General features: G+C 36.3%; 1 protein-coding gene across 1 annotated transcript in view; it reads right to left on the bottom strand.

Moving 5' to 3' along the window:
• Positions 1–25,328, bottom strand: part of RELN (reelin) — a 535,267-nt gene that overhangs the window by 134,191 nt on the left and 375,748 nt on the right. The window contains exons 21-22 of the mRNA XM_047850601.1: positions 6,170–6,362; positions 5,266–5,378 (exon numbers count right to left, since the gene is read on the bottom strand). Coding sequence (XP_047706557.1) covers positions 5,266–5,378; positions 6,170–6,362 — 306 coding nt within the window. The remainder of the gene's footprint in view (positions 1–5,265; positions 5,379–6,169; positions 6,363–25,328) is intronic.

The following is a 25,328-nucleotide window of genomic DNA, read 5'->3' as shown; positions in this document are numbered from 1 at the left end:
AATGTCTACTGCATCAATTACCCACATATTAAATACTCCCTAAGTACGTAACAGATTGTTAAAATCCAGGCTAAGCCTTTATTGTTTATTTTACCAATGATCTATGGCTAATATGTTGCATTTTCATTCCTAGTAGGATAATTCCAGGATTCACTGAGATGCTTCCAGTAGACACACGATTGCTGCATATCAGTGCTCGTCATGATATGTGCCATGACAAGAATGCGCCTCCTCTATGGTAATAATTTATATTTGTAATCTAACAGCCATCACAACTTCCAGAGTTCCATTAAGAAATTCCTACTATAAAAGTAGGTACACTGTTTTAGAGCACAGAGCCCTACAGAAAAGAAGACAATTAAGTTTCATGTATCAGTGTCATGCCAAGGACTGTGTCATGCTTTCAGGACTGCTTGTAATCTGAGACAAGTCTAAGGCCACAGGTGTTCAGATTGTGAGCTCTTCTGGGGACAGGGCCATCTTTAGTCTCAATAGTTTGCACAGGAACAGAATAAAGTAGGTGTACCAAAAATGTCTGCTAAAAAAATGAGTCAATGAATGGAAAAGCAGGCCAGGAAAGGGCAGCCTGTTTCTGACTTCTCTTGGTAATGAAGTAAAGAATTTGGTAGGAGTCTGGGGACTTGACCCCTTGGGCCCTAGCCCTGCAATTTATCAGCTGTGTGACCTTTAGTGAGGAATTTAAGCCTTCAGGTTTTCTAAGTTCCTCACCTCTCAAATAAGGGGACTGGACAAACTGATTTCTAAGATCCCTTCCAGCTCGTAAATTTCGTGATTGTTCTGGTGGTTGTTGACTGAGGATGGTTTATTTTCTTTAAAGTCACATGTCTACATGAAACACATTGTTTTGAAGTTTTGATATTTCAAACATTAAAATGGGGTTGGAAGGTTTCAGAAATCTGTCCTAGATTTCCCAGTTTATTTATGCTTCTGAACAGTCACATGTAAACACATCCTAAATTCTTTGACTAAGTAAATTAATCCTTATGTGCATCTTGTGAACTCTTGAAAAAGATAGTATCTCCTGAAGATAAAAAGCTCAAAGTGGATTCTTCCATTTAAAATTACAATCCACAGTTTAATGTGATGTTAATTAACAGAAAAGGAAGCAAGAAGAGGTTGAATATTGGCTTTGTTTTTAGTGAGAAAAAAAAATTAGTTGTGTGAGCAATCTCCAGCTGGTCGCACATGAGAACACAAGGTGTGATCTCACTGATTTGCAGTTGCATCACTGCTAAATATTGCCCTCAATACAAATATTTAATTTGCCAACCCCTTCCTGCCTCAAATCTAAGCAATCTTAGAAGGAACGTCTTGTGTATTTCAGGTTGGGTCCGAAAGTGGGACCACTTTGATGTGCCGTGTGCATCATGAAATGAAGTCGACTTGCACTTAAAGTCCAAACTCTATGGATTCCCCAAAGCAACAAAACTTGACAGTCTTGTCTTAATTGACTTTTTTCCCCCTCATATAAACTTCTAAACTGAATTAAACTACCACTGAGTCATCTCTTGACAGGTATCAAGGTATCAACGCTAAGGAATCAAGGTAAATGAAGCCTGACTAAATTGTATTTTCCACTTTCAGAGTTACTGTAATTACATTTACCCAATTATTCTGAAACTCATTCAGTCATTAGGCGTAGGTTTGTTTATGAAGTCAGCAACTGACAGCTGTTTGGGTCTCATTAGGCCCTGTTCTTATGTAAATGTCTCTCATAAAAACAAAATTAATTTTCATTGGGTAACAAATGTTCAGTTCATATACAATATTATTTCTCTGAGCAGGTGTATATATAGTTGGTATTTCTGCTGAAAGTTGTCCCACCTAGCATATCTTCCAAAGTTAACAGACCTTTGATAACATGGGAACCACATTTGCTTGTATGCATTCAATTGATAGTTGCATATGCATCAGTCAAAGCAGCAGAACGAAGATTTGCCAAAAGGCAAGATGTTTCAAACTAAATTGCACTCCCTCTCTCCAGTGCTTGAGTAAAACATGGTATTTGCAAAAGTTTGAAATGAATCTAATACACAAAATGATCAGGAACACCAAGGACAATAAATGAAATTTATCCTTATAGCAGAGCTTTTAAAAAGCTTTATAAATCCAAAAACAATGATAATAACCAGTTGAACACTATTTTTTTTTGAAATGTAGTAATAATGTTTAGTTTAAGTATTAGCGGGAGTACTAAAAGAAACTATCTTATTGGGTTGTTTGTTTTTAAAAAGTATGTTTACTTTCTTTACCTAGGGCTTGGAAAAGAATTTGGAAAAGCAGAATTCAATTATTCACTTACATGTACTTAAAGGCAAATAGCTGCAGGAATAATCTAATAGTGAGGCACACTGAATTAAAATTCTACTTAATTCTCCAACATGTAATGAGTACCCAATGTGTGGCAGGCAGTATTGGAACTGAAGTATTTAAAGGTTAAATAGATTTCCTCTCAAGTGTGTAATAAACATTAATGAGAATTGATCTTTTCTGACTATACTAAAACCTTCAACTCAGTGATACTATCTTTTAAGCAAGGAAATAATACTGTAACATACAATTTGAAGGTAAAATAACCTGCAGTTTTGGATTTTTGTTTTTTCTGGGTTTTTTTTATAAAGGACAATACTTTTTGGATACTCTCTAAACTACATTAATTAAGAATAATAGTTTAGAACATTTCTGAGGATGATAAGACATCTCTAAAATATACTATATACTATAAAGATTACTGACCTAACCATCATAATTTTGAAATTCTATTCCACACGTCAATAAATAAAAAGGAACATTTTTTAAGTAATGAGGGTAATATACTTAATGATAAAATAATCATAAAGAAAAAGCCTCAGTATTTATGACTAGTATTTCAATTGATCTGTTGTTTTTTAATAATCTTGATAGGTATGCTTGGAATATCCTTGAAATTAAATAAAAGTCTTGATTGTATTCCCAGCAGTGGATATAAAGAAGCAGGATATCAGAGAAAGGAGCAACTTGTTATACAAAGCATTAGTTGAGTATCCAGGAAATGGCTCACAGTTGGATATAAAAAAATCTGTGGAAATCAAATTTCAAGCATTTTATTCCAACTGACATAATGATGAATCCTTAAAAATAATCAAGTAGACATTCTTCTATAATTCAGTAATTCAACTAAAGGACGTATAATAATAATTCTGGGTTGTTATCTAACCAATTGTTTTTGTGTAGAGTCTAACTTTATTGTAAAATAATCTAAGAAGGGTTTATTTAGTAATTTTCTCTTTATAAAAGGGCTCTCAGAAGGCAGATGCCAAAGAAAAATATAATTCTTGTCTCTCTCTTTCACTACTACTACATATCATCACAGAATCTTAGAATTCAAGAACTGCGAGGGACTTTCAAGATCATCTAATTTAAACTCCTTTATTATACTCTGAGGAAATCAGGCTTGAAGAGGTTGTGAATGGTTAAAATCGTGTGATTAATTAATCACTGGGAGGGATATTGAAAACTCAGGCCTTCTAATTTCTAGTTCAAGTTTCTTTCTTGGGCGAGCTTATCCTGTCCCAGGGCTTCAAATGTACTTGTGGTATTTAATTTTTCAACCCAAAGTACATTTTATCCTAAGAAACCTCTTTTTTGAGCTCCAGATGTATAAGTCCAGTTGGCTTCTTGACATTTCTGCTGGGATAGATAAGTCTCTCAACTCTCTATCACAAAAACAGAACACTTCATTTCCTGTCCCCAGTCCACTCCTTCTCCAGGCTTTCCCACCTCTGTCAGTGGTACAACCATCCAGCAATTTCCCTAGGCCTTGGATTTACAAGCTGTTTTTGAGTCTTCCCTTTCTACCACAGTCCCCACCCAGTATATCAGCAAGCTCTATTTGATTAAAATCTATTTCACAAATGATGGCTCTTGTCATGTCTGCCACAATCCTACTCAAAGCCACCTAAACAGCAAATGCCTGAAACCCCCAATGTGATTCCCTGTCTTCACTCTTTTTCCTACAATCTATTCCTCACAAGGTGCCCGGAGTGATCAATCTAACACAAAATGATGTAATATTTAGGGGAAAAAATGTGTTTTTCTCTTAAGCATTATCATGTATTTAACGTTTTCCCTAGTTACTGAGGCTTTAGCTTCTTGGGGGGTGATTTTTATTGTTACTGAAAGAATGTGAATAGAGGAAAAGAGTGTACATTAAGCTTTTGAAATAAAAAGTAGGGCTTTGAAGTGAAAAAACAGCCTTGAAATACAAGCTGTCTTGATATAGGAGTTTTGGGATTCCTGTATCCTTTCCTTCTATGTATGTCACACCCAAAGGAACCAGCTTATTGAGTTCTCCCATAAAAAGAAAAGTTGGGGCAAAAAGGGAGGTCGGAAAAAGCTAGGACACAGATGGTATTATGCTAAGTGAAATAAGTCAGACTTAGAAAGACAAATACAATATAATTTCACTTACCGTGGAATCTAAAATACAAAACAAATGAATAAACAAATAAAAAACAGAATCAGACCTACAAATACAGAGAACAAACTGATGGTTGCCACAGGGGTGGGGGTGGAGGGATGGGTAAAATGAGTGAAGGGGTGTGGGAGATACAGGCTTCCAGTTATGGAATGAATAAGTCATGGGAATAAGAGGCACAGCATAGGAAATATGGTCAATGGTATTGTAGTAGTGCTGTATGGCCACACAGTTGCTACACTTGTGGTGAGCATCACATAATGTATAGAGTTGTCAAATCACTAAGTTGGGGGGGCGCCTGGGTGGCTCAGTCAGTTAAGCATCCAACTCTTGATTTCAAGTCAGGTCATGATTTCATGGTTTGTGAGATCAAGCCCTGTATCGGGCTCTGCACTGATAGTGTGGAGCTGGCTTGGGATTCTCTTTCACCCTCTTTCTCTGCCCCTCCCACTATGCTCTGTCTCCTCTCTCTGTCTCTCTCTGCCTTTCAAAATAAACACATAAAAAGCATTTTTTTAAAAAAAATCATTAAGCTGTGCACCAAAAACGAATGTAACATTGTGTGTCAACCATACTAAAATTTAAGGTAAATAGGGACCGTCTGGAAATTAAATTTTCATTAGCCCTATTTTTGCAAATATCCTCAGTATAAAAGAAAGATCTGGGTCTTTGGATGACAAAGAAAATGCATCTTGCCATTGTGCTTAACTCTTCTTTGCATTCAAACCATGCTAATAGAGGTAATAAAAGTGAAAGTAACAACCATATGCAAAGATGTCATCTCTCACCAAGTTTTCTGGGGAAGAAGCACTGTGACTCTCCTCCACTGCGTGAACTCACTAGCATGGTAAATACTTGCTGATGTGAATTCTTGACAACTCGGCATACTTGGAAGGCATTCCTAAAAGAGAGGGAGGCAAAAATTAAACTCCGCTTCTGTTTCCTCCAGGGGCCATATGTTTACTCACTCACCATAAGTGAAAAAGGCCTTAGAGAAATCTAATGTCATTTTCTTAACCATGTGCAATATGGATGCAGTCCATGATTTTCCCTTCTCTGAAACTAAAATATTTGGGAAATAATGGGAACAAGTGCCACCATGAAATTAAATGTCTTTTAATCCTAATCCTCACATATAAACATGGAAATGGATCAGGACCCATTTTTGTGACCTGTTATCATAACATTGGCATTTGGTAGAATTATTCTATTCACTGTTATTTATGCATTATTGCAATGTCAGATCTCTGTGTGTATGTATAAAGAAGTACACTTTATCCTAAGAAACTGTATTTTTGTATTTCTTTTTTTTTTTTTAAGGTAAGACATGTCATATTCTTAATATGGTCTACCTACAAGTAAAGAGACTTAGGAAAGAACAGATGAAGATATATTACAGGGATAGAGAAGAAAGAGATGTATTTATGGAGGAAGAGGGTTAGAGAAAATAATATTCAAAACATCATCATCCTAGAGTATCCGGTCCTGAAGTTAATCCCGTTTCTTTTTTATTTTCAATTACCTTTTGGTATCTGCCAGAATGTGGAAATCCTTATTGCTGCCTGTGTCAATTCTAAGTTATAAATAATATTGTTCCTTTTCAACCAAACCTAAACTTTTGAAACTGTAATTCTCTGCTTCCTATGTAAAAAGAAGCCTACTCATCACAAGTGTTAGAGAAAACAGACTTACCTCTTGGACCAGGTGCCAGGTGAGGCCATGATTGGTTGAGTACTCCAGTTTCACCTGGTTGTCCATGTGTGGAGTGTATTTCTGGCCACAGCCCATCACCAAACTGAACTGAATCATATAGGATGCTCCTATCTGCATTGATTGTGTTTCCACATAGCGCATGCTTGAGGCAAGTTTAGAATCTCCGGTGAAACTGAAAGACAGGAGTGGGAATCAGAAGATTAAAATCATGATGAGTTAAGGGAGAATTAAGCTCTTCATTTCATACCATACACCAAAATAACTTAAATATTTTTTAAATTTTAAAATTTTTTTAATTTGAGAGAGTGAGACAGCGTGAGTGAGCACATGGGGGAGAGGCAGAGGGAGGGGAGGGAGGGAGAGAGAGAGAGATAGAGAGAGAGGGAGAATTCCAAGCAGGCTCTGTGCTCAGTGTGGAGCCCAATGTGGGGCTGAATCCCATGACTCTGGGATCATGACCCGAGCGGAAATCAAGAGCCGGATGCTCAACTGACTGGGCCACCCAGGCGCCCCATACATCAAAATAATTTAATTTTACTTATTTAAATCTTGCCAAGCTCTAGAATGGATTTTAGTCAATCTAATAAATGTAATTTAAGATAATCTGCCCATCAAAGAAGCAATATATTTTTTAAACTTAATAGCTGGAGCTGTCAAATATATTTGAAAATGGGTAGTCACTCATATATTGTTCATGAGTATAAACCCTTTGACTCATTAATCTCACTTCTTAGAATTTATCTGAAGGAAATAATCCTAAATTCAAGGACAGCTTTATAAAATATGATTAATATTGCAGGTTTCCTTATAATAGTAATTGGTAACCATTTCAATGTCAAACTACAGGGAAAATGGAATACTTAAGTAAACTGGTATAGCCTCTTGACAGATTATCCATATTTCAAATATTTATTAAGGCAATAAAATCAAATTAACATGCTTATGAAAAAATACATTTTTTAAAACCCACAAAGAAATTCACCAGAATGTTTGCAGTGGCTATGTTTTGTGGTGGGAAACTAGACAGTTTACAACTTTTCTTTTGCATTTCTTAGTTTCCAAACAGTCTTCAATGTTCGGGCATTAAATACTGAAAACATCATAGTGTAGTTTTTTTTTTTTAATTTTTTTTTCCTTCAACGTTTTTATATAGTGTAGTTTTAATGACTGTGCCTAAAGTTGGTAGAATTTTACTGGGTACCAACTGAGTACTATGTAATTGTAAACTGTCTGAAGACAGGCACAATTACTTTTTTAGAGCAAGTTGCTCAAGGAATTTATGATCCATTAGAGGAGATTAAAAGATGGACACATTTTCACTGTGGTTAATATGGGTAAATGTAATAAGGATTCCAGGGTTGACCACACTGGGGTTTGTCTGCCACAATATTTAGTATTGCCGCCCTGAAGTAGGTCCAGTAGTTCTGTGAGTTCTACTAATCGCAGTAGTTCCTGTGAGTCAGGGGGCTTAGCTGACATAGAAAAGGGAATGATGCAACATTCAGTGACATCTTTGAGGTATTTGATATTTTTTCTTATTTATCCTTTGCTGAATCAGCAAAATAAGGAGTAACTACACTGCCTTGCTTCTTGAAGACATTAACATGTTATTTAAAGATGTTGGGGTGCCTGGGCGGCTCAGTTGATTAAGCGTCTGACTCTTGACTTCGGCACGGGTCATGATCTAACGGTTCGTGAGACTGAGCCCCACGTGGGGTTCTGGGCTGACAGCACTGAGCCTGCTTGGGATTCTCTCTCTCTCTCTCTCTCTCTCTCTCTCTCTCTGCCCCTCACCTGCTTGCTCTTTCTCTCTTTCAAAACAAATAAAAATAAACTTATAAAAAAGATGTTATTTAAAGATGGGACATTGTCTATAAAGAGGATCGACATGGGTTTGGGCTCAAGGTTATAAAATGCAAGAAGCTTTTTCCTAACAATGACTAAGTACTCTTTAACAGTTTTAAATTAAGCTTTTTTACACTTGGACAATGAATAGAGGAATAAAATGTTTAAAAGCCCCAAACTCTGCTTTAGCTGAATGGTCAATAAAAGGAAGAGAAAAGTCATATTCATAATTGCTGGTATTAAATATCCAGTGTTTACAACTTGTTTATCATTAATAATAAAGATGCCCATCCTTTGTTGATTCTAGGCGATATCCTCAGGCTGTGTTAAGCTAATATCCACGTTATCTTTCTTAGTTCCATCCTTAAAATAACTCTGTGAAGTAGGAATAATATCTCTAGGCAACAAATGTGGCAAAGGGGATAGTAAATGGTAGAGACTCAGTGAGAAATCAGCTTTGCCCAACTCTAAAACCTCTTAACCAATATACTCTCTCTCTGTCCTATTACTATAAGATGGAGAAAAAAAAACACAGTTTTTAATAACTTTCATGTATAGTTAATTTAAAAATCATCAACTTTCAGTTACTGTGTAATGATACTTTGGCGTTAGAGATCTAAAACCATGATTGCTGCTGTGTGATATGCTGCATAGGATGCAATCTAGAAAACATAAAGCTGCAGAATGCAATTTTTAACAATATTACAAAAGAAAAGAATCAACATAGAATAAAAACACTAGTAAGCCCTATAGGCACAAACTTGTCTACATAAATTCCAGAGTCTTTTAAGTAAGCAAAAAAAAAAAAAAAATCTTGACTGCTTCTCTCCATGAGAAATAAATGTTGCTTTTAACTTCAAGGGTTAAATGCGCTTTCTAGTATGCTGTATGAGGAAGATAATTAGAGGCAGGCAACTAATTAGTCATTTGAATTGTTTACTTAAAAGGTACACTGTACATCCTGGGCATCTGGGAAAAGCCACATGGTGCAGGGCAGTACATGAGACTCATGGTCTGCAATCCACAGAGAGCCACTAGAACTTTCTCACCCATGTCCTGCAGAGTATTTCCCCACCACAGCATTTCTGAAATAATTTAAGATTATTTTCACAATCAGCTCCTTCTTCTCCTCAGAGATGGTTTCCTGTCCTTGCAATTCCAAGAGAAACAGAAAGAAATGCTGTATTTTGCACCTTTTTCATGGTTACAATCAACCATGAACCTGGTTCAAGATAGCAAGTACTCAAACCTGAGAAGTATGTGGTCTGTGAGCTACCCTCACGATAACTGCTTTTAAAGGTCCCAAGACACCAAGAAAGAAACAATATAAAAATTATATAAAAGGACAAGTCTGGGGGCACCTGGTTAGTTCAGTTGGTACAGCACGGCGCTAATCTTGGTGTTGTGAATTTGAGCTCCACATTGGGTGCAGAGATTACTTAAAAATAAAATCTTAAATCTTGAAAAAAAGGACAAGAGTCTAAATGAGGACTGTTAAACAGGGACAATAAAATTCTTACTTAGAACTAATATCTGTTCCACTGGTAGTTGTGTCTTTTCTTCTTGTTTTTGTTGTAAGCTAAAGCTGAATGGATTTCTTTTTTTTTTTTTAAATTTTTTTTTTCAACGTTTATTTATTTTTGGGACAGAGAGAGACAGAGCATGAACGGGGGAGGGGCAGAGAGAGAGGGAGACACAGAATCGGAAACAGGCTCCAGGCTCTGAGCCATCAGCCCAGAGCCTGACGCGGGGCTCGAACTCCCGGACCGCGAGATCGTGACCTGGCTGAAGTCGGACGCTTAACCGACTGCGCCACCCAGGCGCCCCAAGCTGAATGGACTTCTAATCGATACACCTGCCATACTTCATGGTACCATATGACACCTATCCTGATGTCTTAATTGGAAGCAAAATAACACAAGAGAAGCACAGACATCTATGCCTTAAAACTCTGACCATTCATAGTAAGAGTTCACTCAGTTGTTTACCATCCATACTACAAGTTCACCCATGCTTTATTCAGGACTGGCTGAAAGCCAGTGATATTAGGTCAGCATTTTCTCTCCTGAATATGCTGATGTTCTTACTCAGCTGGAGTTTTAGAGGAGAGAATTTCACAGTCTGCCATCCTTTAATTGATAAAACTGTTCCTCTTTGTTGCTTGTGTAAGTCAGCATAGGTTCACAAAGGTAAAAATGAAGCTGAACTCTGTAACAATCAGAGAAACAAAAAATAGTCCACATCACCCTTTTGGGGAGAAATTCTGGAGACAGAATACATTGGAAACCAGGAGGCTTAGTTTCATTTGTGCCGATCTGCAAGAGTGCCTCAAAAATAAAGGGACAATAAAAATGCTCCTGCATCTAATTACAAGATTTAATGAGAGAATGTGGATAATTCTTTCCACTAGGACAAGATTACCTCCCTGTGTCTTTTCATTCTACCACCAAGATGGCTAGTAGGCTCTCTATTATGCCCCTGGTAAAATGGATAACACTATAATGTAACTCATGTTTCCATAGTTCTTTCTTTTTCTTTCTTTGTTTTTCTTTCTTTCTTTCTTTCTTTCTTTTCTTTTTTTTTTTTAAATTTTTTTTTCAACGTTTATTTATTTTTGGGACAGAGAGAGACAGAGCATGAACGGGGGAGGGGCGGAGAGAGAGGGAGACACAGAATCGGAAACAGGCTCCAGGCTCTGAGCCATCAGCCCAGAGCCTGACGCAGGGCTCGAACTCACGGACCGCGAGATCGTGACCTGGCTAAAGTCGGATGCTTAACCGACTGCGCCACCCAGGCGCCCCTCTTTCTTTCTTTTCTTTTCTTTCTTTCTTTCTTTCTTTCTTTCTTTCTCTTTCTTTCTTTCTTTCTTTCTTTCTTTCTTTCTTTCTCTTTCCTTTCCTTTCCTTTCCTTTCTTTCTTTCCCTCCCTCCTTCCTTCCTCCCTTCCTCCCTCCCTCCCTAGTCAGCGCACATGCACACAAAGGGGGAGAAGGGCAAAAGGGAGAGAGAGAAAGAAAGAGAGAATCATAAGCAGGCTCCATGCTCAGCACAGAGCCTGATGTGGGGCTCAATGTGGGGCTTGATGTGGGGCTTGATCCCATGAGCCAGGAATCATGACCTGAGCTGAAATCAAGAGTTGGATGCTCAACCAACTGAGCCACCCAGATGCCCATTTCCATAGTTCTATACTTAGTTCATAGTATAGTTCCTTTGCCTCCTCCTCTCTTGTTAATCTCACAGATAGCTGGGGATCTGTTTTCCTGACTAGGTTGGAAGCCTCTCTGCAAGAGGAGATCATATCTTGTTCATCCCTGTATCCCCTAAAGCACTCAGAACCTTCTGTACCTCACAGAAGCACCTCGTGTTGTTGCAGGACATCATGGTTTTCCAACAGCTAGGTTACTTTATTTATGGAGTTGAGGCCATTTGGAAGGCTATCAGGGATCCTTAACACTGTGTAATGGAGATAAAAAAAAAAAAAAAACAAACCCAGAGGCTGAGTTGCTGACCCCAGGGTCACACAATTACTAAAAAGCTAGCAACTAGGCCTTCTGATTTCTACTTTGATGTCCTTTCCTCTATACCATGTCCATTAAAGGCCTTAAAGAATGTTAAATAAAATGAACACATGAGTGAGGTTTCTCAATTGGGCAGAAGGCAAGTTTTACAAAACCATAGTTCCTTAAGTGAGGTAATGAACACAAAGTTTTTAAGCTATTCGCACTTAAAGAAATCACTCTTCCTGCATTTCCCCAGAAGCTCTTTCAAATCTCCATAAAAAAGTTTCTTTTATATGAAAGGCAGGTACACATAGCCAACACAAAGTGAGAGAATACCCCTCCTTCCCCTCCAACACAAAGTTCCTTCAAGGCAAATTCACCTAGGGACTCAGCCATTTTCAACAATTGATCCCATTTCTTTAAGAATAGTTTGATAAGTTAGACAACAGTGTCTGAAGTCTCACTACCAATATGCCACAAGAGAAGACAATGCACCAGTATTTACATTTCTTAAAAACTGAAGCAATACTCAACTATTTTCAAGGACCCCACAGAGAAGAATGCCTCTGCAGGGCTCATTTCCACAACAACAGAAGAGCAACTCAAAGCTGGTTTTGGTTGGATGCCATTCAAAAGTATATTCATCTGCAAAACGACATGTAAATGAATCTAAGCCTCTCTAATATCATCTCTTCTTGGGTTTTGTTTTTGTATCAAAGAAACGTTTGCTGGAGTTGACAATCTTGTTGATATTATGGAATTAAAGGAGGCATTTTAAATTCACTTGTTATTTCTAGAATATTATGTATCAAAACAGAAATAACCATGCTATCTTAGTGGATTATACAAAGTTTACATTTACTGGAAACAACAATCTGACAATAAAGAAGTTTTTGCGTTTTTTTTAAGTAAAAATTTGCGGTCCTACTACCTAAAGATGATCACTGCTAACATTTTCGTATAAATACTTCCGGACTTCCTTATGTTTATACACACATAAAAACTCACTTTCCTTTATTTTTTCTTTTTTTAAAGTTTATTTATTTATTCTGAAAGAGAGAGCCTATGCAAGGGGAGGGGCAGAGAGAGAGAGGAGAGACAGAATTCCAACCAGGTTCTCAGCAGACTGCACAGAGCTGTACGCAGGGCTCCAACCCCATGATCATGAGATCACGACCTGAGCCGAAATCAAGAGTCAGACACTGAACTGACGGAGTCATCCAGGCACCCTCATTTCTCTTTCTTTTAAAAAAATTATTACAAAATCATAATAAATCTGTTCTTTTTTTCTTTTTACAACTATTTCATTGACATCTTTCCACACTGAAAAAATGTTGAGAATAAGCCAATCTCCAATTATGGAACTCTCTGGAGGTTGCTTCCATTTTTCACTGCTATAAACAATGCTTCTATAATATGCATCCTTATATATCTTTGTATCTTATATATCTTTGTGTACTGGTCCAATTATTTCCTTAAGATAAATTCCTAGAAGCAGAATTGCTGGGTCAAAGCAAATTTTAAAAATGAGCATTTACTGCGAAGTTGCCCTTCAAAAAAGTTGTAGTGGGAAATATAGCCTTCCAGTTATGGAATGAATAAGTCACAGGAATAAAAGGCACATCATAGTGAACATAGTCAATGATACTATAACAGTGTTGTATGGTGACAGATGGTAGCTATACTTGTGGTAAGGATAGCATAATGTATAGAGAAGCTGAATCACTTTGTTGCATAAGTGAAACTAATGTAAGTAACACTGTGTGTCAACCATACTCAAATTAAAAAAAAATTAAGAGCTTGTGGATTTCGAAATAGCTAGGGCACTCCTTATTTTATCTTGTTGAATTGGCAATCAAAGGTGAGGCAAGAGAAAAAAATACATGAGGAATCTTTGAAATTCTTTTTTTACCCTTCCAACTATGTGCAGCCATGTACATTATTTAGGGTGTAGTTAAGCAGGGTCACTTTAGGACTTTTAAAGGATCTTCAGGCCCACGGGTAGCTGTTGGTTACGCGTCCAGCTTTGGCTCAAGTCATGATCTTGCAGTTCATGACTTCAAGCCCCGTGATGGGCTCTGTACTGACAGCTGAGCCTGGAGCCTGCTTCAGATTGTGTCTCCCTCTCTCTCTGCCCCTCCCCTGCCCCAAAATAAATAAACATTAAAAAAAATGTAAGACTTTTAATCTTTGGAAATTCAATTACACATCATGGCAAACATATTAAAATACACCCACATCCATTATATATTTTTCATTACAAAAACCTCCAAATAGATTTTATAATTTTGCCTTTAAATTTTATTTGCTACTAGTGATGCATGTAATTTATATTTGGTTGTAATTATTCAGCACATTCAGAATCTGACCAAAAAATTATTTCCAATATCATGAAATTTTATGAATATTTAAATTTAGCAGTTAAGGGAGTTAACATATATTGTGTTTTGTAGATATTTAATTTAAATTTATTAATCCTACTTTTGCAATTTGCTTATCATATTTTTGAGATAATATTCATTTCCTCAGTTCCTGGACTTTTTCCAGGCCCCTGAAAAGCTTTGAGGCCCTGGCATGTGCCCAAAATGACTAATGAAAGAACTTCCTAGGAAGAGACAGAGAGAATGTAAAGGTATTAGAAGAAGAAAGAGCTTGACTTGGTGGGAGTAGAGAGAAGGAAGACCACGGTGGTTGGGATGGTCAACTGGGCCAGGTCACCCAGGGCCTACCATGGAGATTTCATGTACCGCTGTCCATAGAAAGTAATTTTCTCAGCCTATTGAACTTCTACTTCAACAAACCACACATACCATGAATCTAAATCATCAAATGTAGAATTCTCTGGTTAATTTCTTTAGTGGTGTGTTTACTCTCTTACTTCCAAAATCTCACTTAGCTACTACTTAGTCCAAATGAAGATTTTTTAGGGAAATCTAACTTTGGAGAAATAAATGACTTAAAAATCAACCATTGTGGACATCAACAGGACATGAGTCTTGGCATATGGCTATTTTATTCATTTCTTTGGCAGGTCCTATGGCTTTGTCCTTCAATATATATCTTCAAGTGGTCCATTTCTCCACTACATCATTCTGTTCCTAGCATCATTATAAGCACATGTAGATGACACTGTTAGCCTCCAAGCTGAGCTCCTTCTACTGCTTCACCTGTTACCCTCTATCATCTGTCCTCCAAAAAGCAGCCAGAATTATTTTTTATAATTTTTTTAAGGTTTATTTATTTTTGAGACAGAGAGAAACAGAGCATGAAGGGGGGAGGCGCAGAGAGAGAGGGAGACACAGAATCCGAAACAGGCTCCAGGCTCTGAGCCATCAGCCCAGAGCCTGACGCGGGGCTCGAACTCACAGACCGCGAGATAGTGACCCGGGTTGAAGTCGGACGCTTAACCGACTGAGCCACCCAGGAGCCCCCACAATTATTTTTTAAATATAATCACATTATATTACTCCTCTGCTACAAATTATTTACTCGCTTCCCATAACACTTAGGATAAATTCCAAAATCGCTATATTGCTCTATAAGGTACTAATATAATCTATCTCCTTGCCTGCCTCAGGGCCTTTGCTCTTGCTGTTCTCTCCATCTGTGATGCTTTCCTTGCACCCTTTTACATCATTGTCTTTCATTCTTCTGCTCTGTTCTAATGCCTCCAGGAGGGCTTTACTGACTATCTTACCTAAAAAAGTTTCACTCTCCACTTATGCTACCTCAGGTTCCATTCATTTATTCTCACAGCACAAACCACTTCCTGAAATATTATTATGCATGATTACTTGTTTACTGTTGTTATTCCCCTCCAGAATGTAAGCTCTGCAAATAAAAGACTTTTCTATCTTCATCTCCAAAACCTACTGTGCTTCCTCCAGCACAAATAGTGCCAGTAGTGCAATCACTATCCAGTCAAATGTATAAATTAGTCTATCAGTGAATGAAAAACTTCATGTAATGAAATCCTTATGTTGAAAAGCCTAAAAAGTAGACTCTATTTTAGAAAGTCATTTATAAATCTATTTAGGGGAATGTTCAATTATATTACCAGTTTGTTGGAGGCACTGATACTCCTGGGTACTGAAAGTACTCTTTAAATAGCTGCTGAAAAAAGCAGTAAGTGACTTTTCAGTTTGTTACTCAATATATTTACTTTATCTATCTGCTAAGCTTCCTGGAACAATCATTTACTGTGAAATGGTGGTTGAAGTGGCTCTTGGGAGCCACCTCACCCCAAATAGCTTCCTTCAGCACACAATTTAAATTGATTTACTGTTCTTTGTAATTGTCCCTGTAAGGAATAATCCCAAGAAAACTCTAGGCTAGTAAACTAGTAAACTATTTAAACTGACAAAATCTCTACAAAAGATATAGGTTGATGTTCAATGAAAGAAAATCCTAAAGAAATTCACTTGGCTGTGTCTTCTAATGGAAGAAGCTGGTGGCATTGATAAAATTGAGATTGCAAATTCATGAGAACACTCAGGTTTCCCTGACTGCTTTCAACATTACTGAGAACGATTTTTGTGAGGGAGAAGAAAATGGCACAATATTACCAGCCCTGGACCAAGATCAGGAATTCTCCAAACTGCTTAACAAAAGAATACTAAGGCCCCATAACTTCCAAGCCAAGGACCAAATCTTAAAGGGTAACTTCTTTAAGAACTCCTATGACTTGGCATACCACAGGTGTAAAGCCTTTTAGACTGAACATTAATAAAATTTTTGACAAATCAAAAAAAAATTAGGCTTTTCCAACATGAGGATTTCATTACATGGGACACTCACCCTAAAGATGTTCTCTTCCTTTTATACCTCTATTTTCTTGCATCTCCAGGGCTGACCATGCCACCTGGGGCTCGTGTGAAAAACCAGGCTTCCCAAGTCCTCCAGCACAACACTAAATACCACATAATGTTATCCTTTTTTCTCATGCCTGTTGTTATTCACAGCTAATTTCACTTCTTGTGTGTTGCTCTTTTATTTTCTCTCTACTTTCAGGACAAACCTAAGGAAATTTCTCTTCCTAAAAACTGACCCTAACATGACAAGTGCTATTTATTTTCTTGTATAAAGAAAAGGGAGAGCTTTTTCTTTCTTTTAAATTTATTTATTTATTATGTTTATTTTGAGAGAGAGAGAATGCGCGACAGAGTGAGCAGGGGAGGGATAGAGAGGGGGAGAGAGAGAATCCCAAGTGGGTTCTGTGCTGACAGCACAAAGCCCGACATGGGCTCCACCTCGCAAACGGTGAGATCATGACCTGAGCCGAAATCAAGAGTCGGACACTTAACTGACTAAGCCACCCAGGTGTCCCAAGAAAAGAGAGAGCTTTAATTAAAAAAAACAAAATTAGACATAACAAGGAATGAGTAACTTCTGTTTTAACACCCATGAAAGTACCTAGGAAGCCTTTCAACATTTCTATGTCTCATTGGTCTCTAAATCTTCTTTTAATTAAATCTGCTTCTCCTCAAGCATCATGAAAAATGAAAACTATAGCTTTTCTTTTTTCTATTTTTTTTTACTTTTATGTTTTTCTATCTATTTTACTTTAACTTTTGCTAGTTTTTATTGAGATATAATTGACATACCCCGTTGTATTAGTATACAACACAATGAGTTGATATATGTATTTACAGTGAAATGATCACCACAATGTTTAGTTGACATCCAATCACTTCACATAGCTACAATTTTTTTTTCCTTATGAAGAGAATTTTAAGATCTACTCTCTTGGCAACTCTCAAATATACAATACAAGCATACCTTGTTTTATTATGCTTTCCTTTATTGTACTTCCCAGATATGTTTTTTTGGTTGGTTTGTTTGTTTTAAACAAATTGAACATTGTGGCAACCCTGTGTCAAGTGAAGTTCTACTGGAGCCATTTTTCCAGTGGTATTTGCTCATTTGGTGTCTCTTTGTCACATTTTGGTAATTCTCACATATTTCAAGCTTTATTATTTTTAATAGATTTGTTGTAGTGATCTGTGATCAGTGATAATGATTTACTGAAAGCTCAGAGGATGGTTATCATTTTTTAGCAATAAAATATTTTCAAATTAAGGTAAGTACATTGTTTTTTAGATATAATACTATTTATTTCACATGTAATATGCTAAGTATAATGTAATCATAACTTTTATATGCCCTGGGAAACCAAAAAATTCATGTCAGTTGGTTTTTTGAGATATTTGCTTCATTGTGGTGGTCTGGAACTGAACCTACAGTATATCTGAGGTATGCCTGTATGGTACTATTAACTCTAGTCATCATGCTGTATGTTTAAACCCGCAGAACTTATTTGTATTATAACTGAAAATTTGTGCCTTTTGACCACCTACACCCATTTCATCCACTGCTGCCCCCCTCAGCCACCACACCACTAGTAACTACCAATCTGCTCTCTGTATCCATGAGTTAGTTTTTTTCAAGGTCAATCCAAGTTACCATGAATGGTAGGATTTCCTTCTCTTTTCTGACTGAAAATATTTTATTGTACGTATAAACCACATTTTCTTTATCCATTCATCCATGGATGGACACTTAGGTTGTTTCCATGTCTTTGGATATTATAAATAACGCTGCCATGAAACATGAGAATACATGTATCTTCTAAGAAAATGATTCATTTCTTTAGATATATATTCAGGAGTGGAATTACTGGATCATATGGTAGTTCTATTTTTAATTTTCTGAAGAACCTCCATACTGTTTTTCATAGTGGCTGCACCAATTTACATGTCCACCAACAGAGCACAAGAGTTCCCTTTTCTCCACATCCTCACCAACACTTGTTATTTTTTGTCTTTGTGATACCAGCCATTCTAACAGGTGTGAGGTGATATCTCATTGTGGTTTTCATTTGCACTTCTCAGATGATTAGTGATTTGTGCACCTTTGCACACCTGTTGGTCATTTGCATGTATTTCTTGGAAAAATATCTATTTACTTCCTCTGCCTATTTTTAATCATCTTTTTTTTTTTTTTGCTATTGAGTTGTATGTATTCTTCATTCATTTTAAATATTAACTCCCTGTTGGATATACGATTTGCAAATATTTTCCCCCATTCCATAGATTGATGGTTTTCTTGGCTGTGAAGAAATATTTTAGTATTATATAGTCTCACTTGTTGATTTTTTATTTTGTTTCCTTTGGTTGGTGTCATATCCCCAAAAATCACTGCAAAGATCTATGTCAAGATGCTTACCATCTATATTTTCTTCTAGGGGTTTTATGGTTTCAGGTCTTATGTCTGAGTTTTTAATTCATATTTTGAGTTATTTTGTGTATGGTGTAAGATAGTGGTCCAGTTTCTTTCTTTTGCATGTAGCTGTCCAGTTTTTAAATATTATTTACTTAAGGAACTGTCCTTTCCTCATTGAACATTCTTGGCTCTTTTGAAAAATGAATTTTTTTAAATGTTTATTTATTTTTGAGAGAGACAGAGACAGAATGCGAGTGGGTTAGGGGCAGAGAAAGAGGGAGACACAGAATCCGAAGCAGGCCCCAGGCTCTGAGCTGTCAGCACAGAGCCCGATGTGGGTCTCAAATTCTAGAGCCGTGAGATCATGACCCGAGCCGAAGTCCAATGCCCAACTGACTGAGCCACCCAGGTGCTCCTGAATATTTTTTTACACCCATGCATGGGTTTATTTCTAAGCTCTCTAATCTGTTCTTTGTAGATCTATGTGTCTGTTTTCATGCCAATACCATACTATTATGATTACTGTGTCTTTGTAATACAGTTTGAAACCAGGAAGTATAATGCCCCCAGATTTGTTCTTCTTTCTCATGAGTGCTTTGGTTATATTGCTCAGATTGCTTTTGGGGTCTTTTGTGGTACCATAAAAATTATAGGATTGTTTGTTCCATTTCTTTGGAAAATGTCATTGGAATTTCAATTGGGATTGCATTAAATCTGTAGATTGCTTTGGCTACTATGGGCATTTAAACAATATCAATTCTTCCAATCTATAAACATGGAGTGTCTTTGTATTTATTCATGTCTTCTACAATTTCTTTGATCATTATCTTATTGGATTTCAATGGACCTGTCTTTCACCTCCTTGGTTAAATTTGTTCCTAGGTATTTTATTCTTTTTGATGCAATTGTCAATGGGACTGTTTTCTTAACTTCTCATTCTGCTAGTTCATTTTTAGTATATAAACAATTTATTTTTTATCCTGCAGCATTACTGAATTTGTTTACCAGTTCTTACAGTTTATTGGTGAAGTCTTTAAAGTTCTTACAGTTTATTGGTGAAGTCTTTAAAGTCTTTAAAGTTCTTACAATTTATTGGTGAAGTCTTTAAAGTGTGTGTGTGTGTGTGTATATATATATATATATGTATATATATATACATATATATATGTATATATATGATGTCATATGCAAATAGAGACAATTTTACTTCTTCCTTTCTGATTTGGAGTCTTTTAGTTCTTTTTCTTTTTTTAATTGCTCCCACAAGGACCTCTAGTACTATACTGAATAAAAGTGGCAAGAGTGGGCATCTTTGTCTTGTTACTGATCTTACAGGAAAAGTTTCAGCTTCTCACCATAAAGTATGATATTAGCTGTGAGCTTCTCAGATATGGCCTTTATTATGCTGAGGTACATTCCACCTATACCCAATTTGTTGAGAGTTTTTATGACAAATGGATGATGAATTTTGCCAAATGCTTTTTCTGCATCTATTGAGATGATCATATGATTTTTATCCTTACTTTTGTTTGTGGTAGGTACATCACAGTGATTGATTTGCACAGGTGGAACCATCCTTGCATCCCTGGAATAAATCCCATGTAATCACGGTGTATGATTCTTTCCATGTATTGTTGAATTCAGTTTTCAAATATTTTGTTGAAAATTTTAGCATCTGTGTCATCATGGATATTGGCCTGTAATTTTCTTTTCTTGTGTTGTCTTTGTCTGGTTTTGGTATCAAGGTAATGCTGGACTCATAAGATGAGTTTGGAAGTGTTCCATGCTCTTCTATTTTGGGGAAGAGTTTGAGAAGAATTAATGTTACTTATTCTGTAAATGTTTAGTAGATTCATTAGTGAATCTGTCTGGTCCTGGACTTTTGTTTGTTGGGAAGTTTTTGATTATGGATTCAATCTCCTTACTAGTAATTGTCTGTTCAGATGTTCTACTTCTTCATGATTTAGTTTTGGTGAGTTGAATGTTTCCAGGAACTTATCTTTCTTTTAGGTTGTCTAATTTGTTGGTGTATAATTGTTTACAGTTCTCTTATGATCCTTTGTATTTCTGTGGTATCAGTTGTAATCCCTCTTCAACTCCAATTTTGAGTTCTTTTTTTTCTTTCTTTCTTTTTTTGGGGAGAGGGGAGTCTAGCTAAAGGTTTGCCTGTTTCATTTATCTTTTCAAAAAGCCACTCTTGCTTTCATTGATTGACTTTTCTACTGTCTTTTTAATCTCTATTTCATTTATTTCTGCTCTGATCTTTGTTATTTCCTTCATTCTGCTAACTTTGGGCTTAGTTTTTCTTTGTCTGCTTCTTTGAAGTGTAAGTTAGGTTGTTTACCTGAGATCTTTCTTGCTTCTTAATGTAAGCATTTATTGCTATGAATTTTTTTTTTTTGCACTGCTTTTTGGTGCATCTCCTACATTTTGGTATGCTGTAATTCCATTTTCATTTGTCTCAAGATATTTTTTAATTTTTCTTTTGATCTTCTTGACCCATTGATTGTTATTTAATCTCCACACTTAAGAATTTTATAATTTTCTTCTTGCAAATAATTTCTAGTATTAAACCATTGTGGTAGAAAAAGTTGCTTGATATAATTTCAATCTTCTTAAATTTATTAAGACCTGTTTTGTGGCCTAACATATAATCTATCCTGGAGAATATTTTAGAGTATTTTGTGTGTGCTTGATAAGAATATGTATTCTTTGCTTTGGGATGGAATGTTCTATAAATATCTGTTAAGGCCATCTAGCCTAGTGTGTCTTAGATTCAATATTTTCCTATTGATATTCCGTCTGGATGCTCTATCCATTGTTGTAAGTGGGTTATTTAAGCCCTCTATTATTATTATTTTCTATTTCTTCCTTAAGGTCAGTTAATATTTGCTTTAAATATTTAGGTCCTCTTATGTTGGGCACATAGATATTTACCAACATTATATTCACTTTTTGGATTGACCCCTTCCTCATTATATAGTGACCTTTTCTGTCTCTTATTATAGTTTTTCCCCTAAAGCATATTTTGTCTGATATAAGTATAGCTAACCCTGCTTTCTTCTGGCTTCTACCTGTATGGAATATCTTTTCCATCCCCTCACATTCAGTCTGTGTGTGGTCTCAAAGCTAAAATCAGTCTCCTGTAGGCAGCATATAGTTGGATCTTATTTTTTTTATTCAATCAGCCACTCAATGTCATTTGATTGGAACACTTAGTCCATTTACATTTAAGGTAATTATTGATAGGTATGGACTTACTATTGCCATTTGTTAATTGTTTTCCAGCTATTTTTAATTCATTAGTTTGTTTTTTCTTAATTTTTATTCTTATCCTTTGTGATTTAGTAACTTTCCATAGTGGTATGCTTAGATTCCTTTCTCTTTCTCTTTTGTGTATTTACTATACAGGTTTTTGCTTTGTTGGTACCACAAGGCTTACATAAAACATATTATATTTGTAATAGTCTATTTTAATCTGATAATAACTTAGGTTTGAATGTATACTAGAGAGCTCCACATTTTTACTCCCTCTACCCACGTTTTATGTTTTTGATTTTATGATTCGCATCTTTTTATCTTGAGTAGCCCTTAACAAATTATTATATCATTATTTTTGCTACTTTTGTCTTTTAATATTCATTCTAGGTTTATAAATGATTTAACTACCATCATTACCATATTTCAGTATTCTGAATTTAACCATATACCTTCCTTTACCAATGAGATTTATATTTTCAAAGATTCTTCTGTTACTAATTACTGCCCTTTTGCTTCAGCTTTCAAAATTTCCTTTATTATTTCTTGTAAGGCCTGCCTAGTGGTGCTGAACTCCTTCAGCTTTTTTTTTTATTTTTAAGTAGGCTCCATACCCAATGTGGGGTTTGAACTCACAACCCTGAGATCAAGAGTCTCACGCTCTACTGGCTGAGCCAGCAAGGCACCCCTAAACTCCTTCAGCTTTTGCTTGTCTGGAAAACTCTTTATCTCTGCTACTAAAACCAACTGCCAATTCTAATATGCTATAACAACCATCCTTTGCAGTTGTATACATTTTGACACCGAAACCTTATATATATGACAGCAATATCCTTACCACCTGTATACCTCACCAGATTAGACAGAGGAATGTCAATGTCCCTTGGTAATGTCACTAATAGTATTAGTCAGATAATATTTAATAAACCTCAATTAAAATGATGCCTTTAGTGATCTTAAAATATATATAAGAAGTTTTAAAGGCTATTTTTAGAACATAAAGCAGATAGAGGTTCTGATAGCAGATACCATGCATGGAAGAAAGGAAAGTACTACAAATAATTAAAAGCAATTAATTTATCTACAGAAAAAAAGAGCTCTATGATGACACACTGTAAAGTGATTTATAGTATATTGACTGTAATTCTTCTAATGAAAAAGCAATTGTCCAAGTTTTCCCTGGAGAACACTCAGCAGCAACAATCCATGCACATGGGAAGTCATGAGTTAGAAAATGAAAACCAAATGAACTCACAGCTGGGAAAAGCCAACAATAATTAATTTAACACCAGCCATTTGTAGAGAACATGTATACATTTCAAAATTTCCCTTGAGAGAAAGAGGGTCATTGAAGGTTTGAGGCTACATACTTAACATCTTCAAAGAATGTTTAGTTAATAAGGTAACATGCTCCAAAGGTCTTACACTAAAATTATAACATTTTAGGACTAGAGGTTAGGATAAATAGTTGGTCAATACCATCACCTGAATTTCAATATTGTAACAAGTGTTTCTGAAACACACTGCCAAAGTGAGTTCATGTTGAACTTGAACAATATATTCCTCAACAGCAGCAAAGAGAAAACAACGTCATTAAAAGGGGCTTTATTCTGACTCATTGGCTAAGAAAATGGGAACAGTTTGAGATCTTCCACATTGTTTCATTTTAATGAGCAGCAAGAATTTTTCACGTCCTTATTAAAGTGGTTAATGTATTTCTCTAGTCTCATTATCACTGCCAGAGTGTACTCTGTTGTTTCATAACCAAGACAACTCCTTCACGTTTCAGAGAAGATCAGAAAGTCAAATCTGGTTGCTCACATGTGGTTGTTAATAAAACTCCCACGGTGCTGCTTAAGGTGCCCATGGGGATTGTACAATTATTTATATTTTCTTATGGTTTTCTATAATTACTGTGATTGTATTTTCACAAAGTAAATGTATCTCCACCAATTAAAGCAGTGGTGGGTTAAGAATATTCATCAGACTTGTGTGAAAGGATATTGTTCTTAGGGTTTTGATCAAAGCACAGAAATTAAACTGCTCTTATCATGCATTCAACCCAAGTGTTGAATTAAAATGCTCAGCAACTTTGGAGTTTATTTGAGCAGATGTTAACTATTTATGAAAATAAACACGATACAGGACTTGCATTCATGATATGACTCTTTGTTGTATTAAAAGTGCTGGAAAAAAAATTACCACACAAATCTTGAGGGATACGGTTTATGGTGTATGACCGATTTGAACTGCTGTTAATTCAGGTTGATTTAAATTTTCAGAAGCACATAATTCTAAGAAATCTCATTTTGGCTTACATCTTTGCATCTTCTCATTTTACGTCACCTCTTTGTTTTCTGTGAAGGCTCTAGGACTAAGAAAGAATGTCCATAAAAACCAGCATTGGAGGCTATCAGATAGAAAACACGTAATATAGCCTTTCATACTTTGCCATATAGAAATTTCATTCTATCTAGTTCCACAGTGCTTGCAGCAAAAGTGACCAGCTGCACTTCCATTCCATTAGCTGTCATTTTGATGCTAGAATTTTAGCCTGCTGTGTATGAGATGTGAGTTCCATGCACAATTCCCATCAAAGGTAATTTTCTGTGCAACGGTGTGTAAAATTTACCTCTCATTATGATAAGGTCACTGATGGGTCATTTATGATATGCTCTCTGGAGACAACTGCAGTGAAGAGCTTTTGGTGATATTCGTCTGGAGAAATTAAATTGGTCTGACCATGACTCCACAGAAAGTAAAACTCTCTTAGAAAATTATTCCTCAATCATGTTTAAAGTCCCGAAGGGACCCACAGAGGGGCAGTTTGCACACTGGTGCAGGCTATGGGTTTTGGAATAATGTAGACTTGAGTTTTAATCTAGAGTCCCTGAGCCTAGAAGCCCTACATAATCCGGCCTCTGCACAACTCTTGGTGTCTATTCCTCACCTTTGCTCCCTCCCTCCCTGGGCTTCCTGATCCTTGAATATACCATGGTCACTCTCACTTCTGTAGTCTTTGCACTGTAAATTTTCCTAGTTGAAATGTTCTTCCATCAGATCATCATGTGGCTAGACTTTCCTTTTTCTTCTCTGTTCTAATCAGTGGACTATATCATATCCACCATCTGAACTATCTGAACATAGTCTCCTCCTTTGTACCTTAGGTAGCCGCCTCCCAACTCCAGTTAATCACTATTGTGTCATCCTACTGATGTTCTTGAAGTACTAATCACAGTCTTAAATTACTTATTTACTGATTATTGTATAATTAAGCTTGCATTTGCCTATAGGGGGGTTAAATCTAAGATGGGT

The sequence above is a fragment of the Prionailurus viverrinus genome, chromosome A2 (genome assembly GCF_022837055.1).
Source record: "Prionailurus viverrinus isolate Anna chromosome A2, UM_Priviv_1.0, whole genome shotgun sequence".
Lineage (NCBI taxonomy): Eukaryota > Metazoa > Chordata > Mammalia > Carnivora > Felidae > Prionailurus > Prionailurus viverrinus.
This window is presented reverse-complemented; position numbering and strand designations above follow the sequence as displayed.